Source organism: Lasioglossum baleicum, chromosome 7 (assembly GCF_051020765.1).
Source record: "Lasioglossum baleicum chromosome 7, iyLasBale1, whole genome shotgun sequence".
Taxonomy (NCBI): Eukaryota; Metazoa; Arthropoda; class Insecta; order Hymenoptera; family Halictidae; genus Lasioglossum; species Lasioglossum baleicum.
The window spans coordinates 1708486-1722440 of NC_134935.1; the positions used below are offsets into that span (position 1 = coordinate 1708486).

Consider the following 13955-nt stretch of genomic DNA (forward strand, 5'->3'; position numbering starts at 1 on the left):
TGGAGGATCATAATAAAATTTTATCTAGAAACAAAGAGGAGAAATAATATATGTATACTATACAAACTGTGATGGTATGTCGAAAGCAGTATCCTGACGCCACAAAGCAGAATTTGTCAAAGGATTTGTAAATATTTTTTAATATAGCGAGAAACACCTGATCAATCCCTACATGATTAATTGCATTTTTAAGAGGCATTGAAGACTGCTTGTTAACTGGGATATTATTAAATTTTTCATTTTCCTCAGAGTCAGTAAGTTCTTTATTTTTTTCAAAGTCATTAAGTTTTCCATTTTTCTTGGAGTTATTAAATTTTTCATTTTCCTCAGCGTCATTAAGTTCTTTATTTTTCTCGGAGTCATTAAGTTTATCATTTTTCTTGGAGTCATTGAAAAGTCCCTCTTTGTCGTTTACGCGCTGCCGTAAAAAAAGTTCTGGTATGTTGCTAGTCTAAAAATATGATCAATGCTACTTTTCAGTTTCTCAAATAAATCTGCATTTGTCGAATTTTTGCGTGTTTTTCAGTTTGTGTAATTAACATTTTGAACCAAAAAATCGGGAAAAAATCTCAATTATCAATTTCAATTAAATGCAATTATATGATTAAATTAATGCAAGTAAATGGGAAAAATTGACCGAAAATTGAATGGCGCAACGGCTGTTTAAATAATTCGGAGGACTACCTCGTCCGGCTAGACCCTTCATTCCAAATTGTAATATTCCAATATTTCAGTATCATTTTTAATATTGTTCAAGTACTATTTCAAACTATTGATGAGTTTTAACAACAAAATATTTTAAATGGAAAACTAAATTTTGACAAATAAGATACGATTATAGCAAGCTTGCTATAAATGTCGAAAACTCGAGTCTGGCTAGAGACATTCAATTTTCAGGAAACACTATTCTATGATGACGAACGGAGAAAAGGGAAGTGAAGCTCGAGGGTTTCGGTCGCCGTGGAGTGGAGTGAAACATTGTAACATGATACGGGTCGGGTCGGGTATATCGGTGTAAAATAACAGAATATTTTTTAAGAATTATTATTTTATATTAAAACGTTTGTAGCTCATTGCAACGTCGACCGATTTTGACGAAATTTTCAGAATATGTTTAATTGACACAGATTTACAAAACGTATTTATTAAATTTTCAATGTCGGCCCATATAAAGATGTTGTAAAATGCAATTTTTTGTAAGTAAGTAAATACGTATTTATTTATTTATTTCAGCCTCGTGGCCCAGAAATTGGACATGGATTATAATTCTCGAAGCCATTCATCCCTCTATTTATCCATTCATCCGTTCCTCCACCCATCCATCCATATCCCATGCCACATCAAATACCTTATTGTCTATGTGATCTATCCCAATGTCTCCCCGCTAATCCTGCCTCTCTCTTGATTATCCCTTGTGATTAATTCTTTCCTTTTTTTCTCTATACTCCTAACCCATTCTACAATTTCTCCCACTCTTTTCTCCTGTACTATCTTTTCTATACCTATGTTAATTCTTTCTACCCCTTCACAGTCTTCTGCCAGGTGTTTTAGTTTCCCCAAGTGTCTCTCATTTTTTCTACAATTCCGATCAGTTACTATTTTTGAAAAAATTATTTTCACATCCTGTACTAAACTAATTGTTCTAGCTTCCCAAAAAGTTCAAATCGTATAGTATAATATTAAAAAAGTTATCATTTTTAGAGCGTCCGAAAATTTTTGCGAGTCACAGTATGTACATATATCGCGCACAGAACACAATTCTTCTTTCTATTAAATCGCATTTCTTAGGTCAAACAATTGCGTTTTGTAATGTATAATAACATGTAATAACGTTAAAAATTACTTAATATACACCCGCGGTAAAATCAATAAGTATAACTTTCCTCCTCACAGCAGAAACGTCGAAAAAATTTTTACAATGATGTCCCACAATAAAAAAATCTGAAAAAAATTGACGACACTGCCTGCTGTAGTACTTTATCGAGGAACCAAACAGTAAAAAGCATGTTTTCATATTTTCTAGAAATCTATATTTTTCCGATTTTTGGGGGGTTTTTCATTATTTACGACCACAGTTTGCAACCAAAAAATCTGAAAAAATTCTATAAAATGCGTCTTAGGATCCAAAATATGTAACATTTTTTTTAGAATTTTAGAACGTATTTGAGACCGGAAAATTGCGCTCGACTGTGCAACAGGCCTAACGGTTCTGGAGAACCGATTACACTGTCCAACACCAAATTTGTTTTCAATATACTGTTGGGTCCTTCTTATAGAGTTTTTTGCGCTGATTCCGAATCTGTCCTTAATTTTTCTCCTATACGCACAGTTTTTGAAAAACATGGCTTTGAAAAAAGAACATATTTTTCAACTTTAAACAAATATTGTGGTTATTATAAAAGATATTGAATTGTTCTTTACAGCAAAAGATTCTGTAGACTTTCCCGAATACAGTGATATCCAATATTAATACATTATGATTGTTTAAACATGTTTAAACAATGATTGAAGACGAAGAGACACTACTTTTGCACCAATTTTTGAGGATATTTTTCAATTTATCTCAAAAAATTAGGGTCCAGCGGAAAATTGAACTATACCACGCGATAGAGCAGACTTTTATCTTGAGAAACCAACCTTTCAAGTTTGTAACGTCGACGTTTTTTTCGAACCAGAAAACAAAATAACTTCGCCCGACATGAGCCACCAGTGGCGCGGCGAGGCGGCCTTCGTCGTCGATTTTCAATTGTTACTTTCAACAATTGCGTCCGTTGCCGGTTGCGGCCCGCGCGTATTCTTATGTTTTCACTTTTGGCCCACTGCAGTCCGCGGGGGTTGCTCATCTCACTGGTTTAAATAAATAAATTTATATATTTTTCTATTTGTGAATTATATTATTCTAATAATTTATTGTGAAAATAATTGTTTAAATAAATAAAAACAAATAACAAATTTGTATAGATTATAAAAATCTATTTATTTTAACAATAAATTATTGAAATAACAATTCAAATAATGAATATGGAAACAAATTATAAAAATTTATTTATTTAAATTATTTTAACAATAAATTATTATTGAGAAATAACAATTCAAATAATTAATATAGAAACAAATTATAAAAATTTATTTATTTAAACAATTATTTTAACAATAAATTATTATTGAAATAACAATTCAAATAATTACTATAGAAACAAATTATAAAAATTTATTTATTTAAACAATTGTTTTAAATTATTGAAATGGTATTTCAAACAATAAATATAGAAACAAATTATAAATATTTATTTATTTATAAATTGTTTAAATAATAAATATTAGGTCGAACACAATATAGAATACAGAATGACAGAGAACCGAAATCCGGAACCGAAATCCTGAACCGAAATACATAATATCGGTTCTCCAAAATCGTAACCGTAACCGATATAAGCCAGAACTGCCAGCCAGTACCGATATTCTCGTAACAGTTATAAGTGTTATAACATAACATCATTTCGGTTCTTAATAACTATTTCAATCAGAACCGAAAAATAACAGTTTAAACAGTTATTTTCATAACCGTTCCAATCCCTGTCTGTAGCGTAGATTTACCACTATTTTAATATACTATACGATTTGAACTTTTTTGGAAACTAGAGCAATTAGTTTACTGCAGGATGTGAAAAGAAGTTTTTTAAAAAATTGCAATTGATCAGAATTGTAGAAAAAATACTAAAAGTTGCGTTTTACAACTTTTTAATGTGGGTCTATCTACAGGGTGATTCACGCAATTGTTACAAGTCATAACTCCATTATTATTGCATTTACAAAAAAATGCCAAAGGAAAAAGATAAATGGTTCGAAGAGAACTACATCTGTAGGCCTTTCGATTTTTTTTAGATGCAGCAGTGCATGTGCAATTAACAATTGCATCATTTCTTTAAATAGAAATGCATATTGTTTTTTACACAGATCGATTCTTCTGTTCATTCTACGTAAAAAATGATTAGGGTACACACGGCAAAAAATTATTAGATCTCGAGATATTTTCAAAAAATGTCTTTATTGAAGAAGATGCTCAAACGCTTCTCCATTACATTCTAAACATTTCTTATAACGTTTTTTTATTGTTTGCATAACTGCGTTTATACATCAATACGTTGGCCAGCCCGTGCACCTGATTTAAGTCCCCTTGACTTTTTCTGTGGGGTTATTTGAAAGATAGAATTTATTCAAACCCCATAGATTCTGTAGAGAATCTGAGAGAAAGAATCATAGTGGAATGTGCAGCAATAACTGCAGATAATTTAAACGCAGTTATGCAAACAATAAAAATACGTTATAAGAAATGTTTAGAATGTAATGGAGAAGCGTTTGAGCATCTTCTTCAATAAAGACATTTTTTGAAAATATCTCGAGATTTAATAATTTTTTGCCATGTGTACCCTAATCATTTTTTACGTAGAATGAACAGAAGAATCGATCTGTGTAAAAAACAATATGCATTTCTATTTAAAGAAATGATGCAATTGTTAATTGCACATGCACTGCTGCATCTAAAAATATTTAAAGACCTACAGATGTAGTTCTCTTCGAACCATTTATCTTTCTCCTTTGGCATTATTTTGTAAATGCAATAATAACGGAGTTATGACTTGTAACAATTGCGTGAATCACCCTGTATAATTAAAATTTAAAAAATACGTTTTATAGATTTGTGTCAATTATACATATTCTGAAAATTTCAGGGTAACCCTAAAGTTATTCTTCTAAATTTTCGTAGAAAGAATTGGTTTTCAATTTGGTTTAATTAATAATAACTGTGCACTAAAAATATGAAAAAAATTGGAGACAATATTGATGACAGTAAGTATTTCATCATTAAATTAATTTCCAAGATGGTGGCTTTTAAACATCGATATAAAATCTGTGTTTCTTCGAAATCTTCCGGCTTTTCTATTTTTTAAAACTAGAGTTTGCAACAAAGGCTCGGGAAAAATTAAAATACTTCTATGAATATAATTTATATTATTAGAGATTTGTATATTAGTTACATATTTGATATAAAACAATATAAACTGTATGTCCTAATCCTGGCCAATGATGATGTACGATCTGATCCAGTCTAAAGATGATGTAGGATCTGATCCAGGCTAAAGATGATGTAGGATCTGTTCTAGGCTAAAGATGATGTAGGATCTGATCCAGGCTAAAGATGATGTAGGATCTTGTCCATGCTAAAGATGATGTAGGATCTTGTCCATGCTAAAGATGATGTAGGATCTTGTCCATGCTAAAGATGATGTAGGATCTTGTCCATGCTAAAGATGATGTAGGATCTTGTCCATGCTAAAGATGATGTAGGAGCTGATCCAGGCTAAGTACTAGAGTAGGGGGCAGCACTATATGGGCACGGCCAAAACCCGGGCGTGAGCACTCTCATATACTCTCTGCTTATAGACACGGTGCAGATACTTTTGACTGCCGGAAGATCATTCAGATGATGGTAGCTCGTGACGTCACAGTTTCGAAAGATGTACAAGCTATGCTCATCGACAGCGCCTACCACCTTGGTTTATGAGGGTGAGGGGGTTATACCCGGAAAGAATGGACAGGATAATTTCAAAGAATTTGGCATTTTATCATGAAATAATCATTATATAAAGTATATTTGAGATACAAATGTTTATTCTATATGTTTTATTAAGGCATTACAATGAAGTATGAATTAATAATAGTATTATATATTAACTATTTTAGGAATCGATATTTGATTCTGAAGATTAACAACTTTCGCATATTATGCAGGTTACAGAATGTTTTTTACATATAAATCGATCACACTTACATTTTAAGGTAGTACTGCTATTTTTACATAATTTACATTTACCTCGCTTGTGATTAGTTATTATTAGACTGCGGATCTTTGTGCATTTATAAAAAAATTGTGTAGATGAAATTCAAAATTGTTGAAAAATTTTAAAAATTGAAAATGTCAATATATGATTTCTGCTCTATTACAATCATTAAGGGAAGAAATAACATTCAATTTAGTTTCTATTTCTTGCAGTCGATGTAGACAATTTTTATTTTGAATGAACGTTACATAAAAATTATACACACTTATTGATTACAAAATAGTATTGTTTTTGTTAATCTACTGCGGATTTTTGTTCTATTTGGTACTATACATTTTCCAATATGGTGCAATCTTAAATTGCAGTATTTAAATGCTATCATTTTAATTAATAGTACAATGTGATTAGTTTGCATGCTTGTGTCGAACATGTGTTCCGTATAATTATGAAATACTGTAGTGCGAACGTTGCTTAAAATTTTTGCAATTAATTTTGGCATGAGATTTTTTTCTTGTAAGCGGTCTGTTTTCTCCATGAGGCGTATTTCCGCCTCAGCAATCTGCAAATATGTATCACGTCATTTGACGGCACAGTTAATGCCTGCCTATGGCTGCTATAATTTTTTAAATTTATAAAATTGCACGTTGATTTATCATTCTGTACTGCTCGCAAGCACACCTCGCATTCAAGATTGTTCTTTAAACTCCTAATGACAAAACCAGCTATATATTCTACTACGTCGTTTACGTAGTCGGATAAACTGTTTGACTCAACCAATGAAGTTATAAAATAATTATGTTCGTTACGGATTCCTTCGAGCGATTCATCATTTTCCGGAGCTTCTTTTAGAAGACTATCGATTGTTTTTATTCTATTTTTTTTTTAACCACTTGTAGCTAAAATAATTATTGGTATTTGCTCGATACAATTAGCTTGTAAGGAGCCAGTGACCCCAGTATGAATTAGCAATTTTTTGTATGCTGCTTGGAAAAGTTTTGAGGTAGGATTATTATTATATCCTCCCATACTTCTTATAGCACTGAAAAATACTTCAAGATGATCTTGAGAAAGCTTATATGCTAATACATATTGCAATTTCATGTTTGCTTCATTATCTACATATCGATTGAATATTTGCACGAGAGATCGTAAACTGGTTATAAATCCAACAAAACCAGTTTTATTTCGACTCAAGTGCAATGGAATTCTGTTCGGTCCATATGTTAACGAAGTGATATATTTGATCACTTCGTCGATTCTTTTAAAAATAGAAGCTTTATTATACTGCTGTATACCAGCTTTGAAACCTTTAGCTAATACATTTCTACTATTCAAAATATCAAAAGCATCATTCATAAAAATGATGAATCGCTCTGTCGGTTCCGTATCTGTAAACTTTTGTTTATATTTGGTCTCCCTCAGATACTGTAGCGCTTTTGCCACACTCAGAGAAAATGTTTGCGCCGCTAGTCTTACTTTCATTTTTTCGTCATGCCAATTGATGTGACGTCGCGTTAGTTTTGTTGCAAGGTGCAAACCTTCTTCTTCTTGAAGATTGACTAAATTAACCAAATGTTCCCACTTAATTGGGTTATCGTTCTCATCGTAAAAAATTTTGTGATTCCCCAAAGTATTTCTGATTAGCTTCAGCATGTGAGGTGGGTCCAGAAACAGCTGAACGTCTTCTCGTGTTACCGGATGCGGAAAGCTTGGTTTCAAACAAGTTGAAGAAAGTTGTGTTCCAAGACACATTGCCATAGCTAAATTGGCTGCAGTGCCATCAAAAGATACGCTGCATATGGTAACTCCACATTCATGGAGCAATTGCAGACATATTTGTACTAAATTGCTCTTTTGATTACCTGACATGCCATCGATTAAAAAGTAGCCTACCGGCATTTTCCATCTATCGTTGACGCAATTTACTAAAAATACGAGTGCTTCCTTAGCCTCTGCTGGTGTATCACTTTGCTCATCCATGCCGATGTCCACATACCTGCAATGTATAATTCCTGTATGTATTATTGGAAAACTCATTGACAACAAATCATTATTACGACTTTGTAGTGTGCAAAAGTACATAGACTTGAAATACATTCTTAAAACTCACCCAATAAACTTTTCACCATCCCACTCAATCTTTTTATGGATTGCCATTTCATCAAGCATTAAAGCACAAACACATGCTTTACCTTTAGCAGCACACTCAGAAACCTTCATTTTTGACGTGTTCATGGATTCTTGGCTAAAGCCAGGTTTGCATTCCACTGAAGAGTACCACCTCTGCAAAGTTCTTGGATGGGGTAACATATTTTGAAATGTTTGCCTGACGTAATTGTAGGCTTTAGGAGAATAATAATTCAATGTCAGTGCAAAAGTTTTTAGAGTAGCAGGATATACAGTATGATGTGGCTCCAACAACTCTTTAAATAGTGTTTTAGTGTATGCAGGTAAACTTTCCTAAAGCGAAGAAGCAGAACAGGAAATAAAACATAGAGTTGGGTACAATAGAAGAAGAAACGCTCGCATGCCACACTTCCAAACACTACCCAAAAGCAAAGCAAAGCAAAGCAATTAAGTAATAAAATATTTTAGGTTTAAGTTGTTGAAGTTTACCGAAAGTAGTATAGAGGTATCTTCTGCAATCATGTTTTTATTTCGTAGATCATCCACCAATGTCTGCAAGTCTTTAACTTTTTCCTCGAGCTTTCTAGTTTTTCGGAGTAATGTGTCTATCGTTCTATTTTTTTTCGCAATTGTTGCATTAACAACGGCTACATAGTTCTCCTTATCATCTTCTATGTCCGAATCATTAAAATCTCCAACATATGCTTTCCGCTTGCTTGTTGTTATCGCTGAGGACGTCCCTGGTTCCATATTTTCAGGTACAATGCTAGAGGCATTTTGCTCAGAATTTAGTTCAACGATATTTGGTAGAGCATCACGTTTTAATACCCGCTGCAAACTCCAGGGAGATTGAGTATAACAGTCATCACTAAAATGTTTTGAACAGACTCGTGCACATGCAGAAAATTTTGCATTTGTTCGTTGAATCCATTGATTTCTGAAATCTGGATTTTTAGGAAATCTGTAATTAATGTAAAGCAAGGGACAATAAATAACCATTAATTATTTGACAACTATTACGAAGAAACTCTTGTATATAATAAACATCAAATATTCATTTTACCAGTTATAGGTTATGCGATATTGTATTTATAGCTACATAATATCAAAAATTAACAGTAATAGAATACTTACTTATGAAATGATACGTTGGTACCAGAACTGAATTTTTCACTGCAATTTTTAATACAACACATTATCCCCATTTTGAATTGCTACAAAATTCACTCAGAGTAAAAGAACTTGCTCCAACTTGCTCAGGTTATGGCGGTCAGTCGTGTAATGGGTAGCGTCGGCGTCGGTTAGCGTCGGTCTGCCGTATCAGCCATTTTGAAATTATCTTAAGACTTATCTTGTGACGTCACGGGCTACCACGATCTTTCGGACGCTCAACTCTCGGCTTTCCTATACACATACTATACCTATGCCGTGTCTATAAGTATATATGGTCTAAGGCCGGGGTCCATAGCGCTCTTTTTCTAATTGATGTGTCGACACATCATATAGAAAGAGAGCGCTATGGACCCCGGCTAATGCTCTCTCTCTCACTCTTTGTACCGCGCGCCGCCATTGTGGGCTTCAACTCGCCCATAAGACGGCGTAGTCTATCTCTATATGTCTATGATAATAACAGTGATCTGCATAGATACGTCACTGTTTGTCGCGCATGCGCGTGAAATGTTGCGCATTTCTGGCATCACTGTTTGTAATTGCATTGGCGCTGTAAGCAGGTATTAACCTGTACTCCAATTATTTGAACTGTCAATAAGAAGAAGTAAAAACTACTTTTAAAATATTGGCAGAAATCAAAATTAAGAAATTTTGTTGTTGTTATAAATAAAATTAAGTGACCATTCCTTTAATTGTAATCAGAAGTCAATGAATATACTACAAGTTGTTACATTGTGATACATTTTTGCTGAAGATCAAATGTATTTAATGTTTTAATCTAAACGTGGCATATAACAATTTGACATGTCGCTGTACGATGATTTTGATAAACATCGAACGTCTGAAAAGGTGGCTGGGTGGTCATCTAGCATTAAGTTATTACAGTCTCAATTGCAATTAAAAAAGGCTGCTACTACACAGGTAAATTTCTACTATAATAACTAGACTGCGGGTCTTTAGGCAAACTAAAAAGTGTCCATCGATTGCAAAGCACAGGAGCCAAATAAAAATATGTTTCTTCTTCTAATTATCACGTTAAGCTGGAACCGATACACCAATGTCCTTAGATCTTTTTAATATGTCCACTGGTTTAAATTGTACGTACCCATTGCTTTCATAAATGCATAAAATCCGCAGTCTACTAATATCAAACCTAAATGATAATAAAACTTGAAACTGATCAGACATTGTGTATATAGCCAAAACGTGAACAATATAGGAAAGCTACAGCAGTATTAGCACCTGTAATAGACTTGAAATCAAAATCAAATCGAAATACAGATAGAGACGACGATGGGTCACACAGCAATCCACTTTCTTCCAGTAGCGTTAGCAGTATTGGAATTGGTGGTGAATTCGATTGGAATGTAATAAACGAATACGACCCTATGTGGCCTAATGAATACGATAAAGTTGTTAAAGAATTAAGAGATTTACGTGATAGAGAACACGATCAAGAAACTGAAATGCGTAAGAGAAGACGTGATAGTTCACGTTTCGAAGATACCCAGGTAATGATGTTATTCATAAAGAAAAATATCAGAATATTATTTTGTTTGTAGGAAGTAATATAAGTATAATGTTTTTATAGACTACTTCTGGCAACAATACAATGATCCCTCCCGAGAGAGACGAAGAAAGAACTCCAACATCTAGAGGTATCGCAGGTGGAGCAGCAATAGCACCGCCGCCGTCCTTGCAAGAGCCTTCTGATCTGCCACCTCCAGCGCCAAGACAAGCAACTAATATAGGATACGCAACATCATCTGTAGCAGCAAAAATAATGGCCAAATATGGTTTCAAGGAAGGTCAAGGACTTGGTAAAAAGGAGCAAGGAATGTCTGTTGCCTTACAAGTAGAAAAAACTAGTAAAAGAGGTGGAAGAATTGTTGGAGAAAGAGAACAACTTATGCCTCCCCCACCACCCCTTGCTGTTTCTCCACCTCCGCCGCAACAAACTCCTTCGCTACAGCCTTCCGAAGAGCCTAGTATTACAGAAATAATGAAATGTCCGAGCAAGGTGAATATCCAAATACTTGAAGTAATCACGAATGCTTTCAGACGTTATTTTTAATACGATTATTTGAAACTGTATATCATTCTGAATTAGGTTGTTTTGCTGCGTAATATGGTTGGTCCTGGAGAAGTGGACGAGGATCTGGAACCTGAAGTTAAAGATGAATGTAACACAAAATATGGTGATGTTGCTCGTGTTATTATTCATGAAGTAACAGAAGCTGCTCCGGAAGAAGCTGTCAGGATCTTTGTAGAATTTAAGAGGATAGAAAGTGCTATCAAAGCTGTCGTTGATTTGAATGGACGTTTCTTCGGTGGAAGACAAGTTAAAGCAGGTTTTTATTCCAGTGAAAAACTTGACAATTTACAACTAATGGACTAACTTCTTATTGAACAAAATTACTTAATTAAATGCAACAAGAATATTGTTCTAAATTAATATGTCGACTGTTATATAATGAATTATACACCGTATCATGATTTCATTGTCATGTTTATGGAAAACTAAACTTACACAAAGGTCAACATATTTATTAAAAGCATACTTAATCTGAAATTAAATAAAATATTTATATATATATATATCATACAATTGATTATAAAGATCATGCGTATGATAAATATAAAGAATAAGTATATATAAAATAATTTTTATCTTCAATATAAATAATAAACGAACGAAGAAAAGTGAAGGAACATATAATTTCTAAATGTTAAAAATGTGATAAGTCACAGTTACACGCAGTCTATATTGTGTGGATTTATATATAATTTTCCTAAACCTTGTTCACAATCGCCATACATTTGCTCAATATACAAAATATAATATGAAAATATTTGAAATATATAAAAGTTTATATATTTTAGTAGGTTGTTGCTATAATTTCATTTCTCATTTTTATTGCCAATTAAATGTTCAAGTGCTTGGTGTAATTGAGCACTGAATGCAGCGAAACTAAACATGCGTATAAATCTATCCTTACCCGCGTTGCCAAATTTTTGTAAGTCGCTTGGATTTTTAATCAGATCAGCTATTTTTGATGCAAACGCGTCACCAGACAAATCAACTAAAAATCCAGTTACTCCAGAGACAATAGATTCTTTTGGACCCCCAGAATTATGAGCAATCACTGGTTTATTTGTATACATTGCTTCAAGAGGAACAATACCAAAATGTTCATTTGGTGGTGTGTATATTAAAATTGTACAATGATTTAGAATGGATACTTTATCGTTATCTGATGGTGAACGAAGGAATATCACTTTATCGCTAACATGTAATTCATCGGCGAAACCTATTAATTCTAAATAATATTCTACATTTTCTTCGACCCTTTTATCATATCCACCAACTACAATCAAATATACTTTTCTATATTCTTCATCAGATAAGTACTTTTTCAGTTCTGCCAATGCTTCTATAGCTATTCCTAAATTCTTTTTACGCTCATATCTGTTAATCGACAATAATATAATGCTGTTCGGTGGTAATTTTTTATCTAACACTCTTTCCAAAGACAAAATTCTAGTTTTATCAAAAAATTCAGTGTTAATGGAAGGATATAAGATTTCAGGCTGAACTTGTAATCTTTTAAAAGTATCCTTAAATACTTTACACGTGTATAAACTATTCACAAATATTTTATGTGCCATTCCTGTTGTGATTTCTTCCAAATAGTTGAGCGGTATACGATATAACTGTTTAATAATGCCGTCTGGTTGTGAAAGTAACTGATCTGGATAATGACAATAGTATATTACATATGGAATTCTTAGACGAAGTATAGGAATGCACGCAGAGACTAAATCACAGAATACGATTTCTGGTTGATGTTCACAGAAAAGTATGTAAATAGCTGCATATATCTGAAAAGAGGTACAAAAGTATAGCTACTTTATTAAATTAAAATGCATGTAAAAAAAAAAGTAAAACGTTATTATTTTCAAAAATTCTATGTCTCCTCACTAATTGCATCTTTAATACAACGAAGACAAAATAATAATCTTTAATATATTAAAATAAATTAGCTTACCATACGAATGTAAGCGAAAAGTGCAAAGAATCTACCCAAAATATGCCTGGGTATCCAATTTCCCACAACTGTAACCGGAATTGTTCCATCTTTAGTCTCTGAGAAACAGTGCCCCGGATCGTGATGAGTTGTCACGAAATTAACATCGTAACCCCTTTTTTTTAAAGCTAATGCAGCATCAACTACCAATCGTTCAGCCCCTCCGATTCCAAGGTCCGGATGTAAGAATGTAATTCGTGTCATTTCTATTAATTAAATAACAATAAATATACATAACATTTAGAACGATAAACACAAGGTGTCAGTGATACTGTCGGCCTGCCTGACCTGGCCTGACCTGAGATTCACTGCAGCGCAGGGTCTCCACCGAGAAAAAATATTTCGTACTAGAATATACAAGAAAAGGTACTAGATTTGAAAAAAAAGTACTAGATTTTGAATTCCTTACGTTTTATTCTAATTAGAGGCATTGTATATACTATATATACCGCCAGAGAGTATATGAGAGTGCTCACGCCCGGGTTTTGGCCGTGCCCATATAGTGCTGCCCCCTAGTCTAGTACTTAGCCTGGATCAGCTCCTACATCATCTTTAGCATGGACAAGATCCTACATCATCTTTAGCATGGACAAGATCCTACATCATCTTTAGCCTAGAACAGATCCTACATCATCTTTAGCCTGGATCAAATCCTACATCATCTTTAGCCTGGATCAGATCCTACATCATCTTTAGCCTAGAACAGATCCTACATCATCTTTAGCCT

At 33.4% G+C, this 13955-nt stretch overlaps 2 protein-coding genes across 2 annotated transcripts; one reads left to right on the top strand and one right to left on the bottom strand.

Moving 5' to 3' along the window:
- The first annotated feature begins 9687 nt into the window (after positions 1 to 9687).
- Positions 9688 to 11538, top strand: Spf45 (splicing factor 45). Its single transcript, XM_076427598.1, has 4 exons — positions 9688 to 10061; positions 10340 to 10651; positions 10732 to 11160; positions 11251 to 11538. The coding sequence occupies exons 1-4, from the start codon at positions 9945 to 9947 to the stop codon at positions 11536 to 11538; spliced, it is 1146 nt and encodes a 381-aa protein (XP_076283713.1). The 5' UTR covers positions 9688 to 9944.
- Positions 11539 to 12041: 503 nt separating this feature from the next.
- Positions 12042 to 13520, bottom strand: Alg2 (alpha-1,3/1,6-mannosyltransferase Alg2). Its single transcript, XM_076427597.1, has 2 exons — positions 13190 to 13520; positions 12042 to 13022 (listed from the first exon to the last, which is right to left on the bottom strand). Exons 1-2 carry the CDS (start codon positions 13430 to 13432, stop codon positions 12042 to 12044), a joined length of 1224 nt encoding a protein of 407 aa, XP_076283712.1. The 5' UTR covers positions 13433 to 13520.
- Positions 13521 to 13955: the final 435 nt, after the last annotated feature.

Excerpts from the sequence above, each read along its gene's own strand:
- Spf45 (XM_076427598.1), top strand. The coding sequence starts at position 9,945 with ATGTCGCTGTACGATGATTTTGATAAACATCGAACGTCTGAAAAGGTG. Across the intron at positions 10,652-10,731 it reads CACGTTTCGAAGATACCCAG|ACTACTTCTGGCAACAATAC; the intron begins GTAATGATGTTA and ends ATGTTTTTATAG. Across the intron at positions 11,161-11,250 it reads TAATGAAATGTCCGAGCAAG|GTTGTTTTGCTGCGTAATAT; the intron begins GTGAATATCCAA and ends ATTCTGAATTAG.
- Alg2 (XM_076427597.1), bottom strand. The coding sequence starts at position 13,432 with ATGACACGAATTACATTCTTACATCCGGACCTTGGAATCGGAGGGGCT. Across the intron at positions 13,023-13,189 it reads TTTTCGCTTACATTCGTATG|ATATATGCAGCTATTTACAT; the intron begins GTAAGCTAATTT and ends ACCTCTTTTCAG.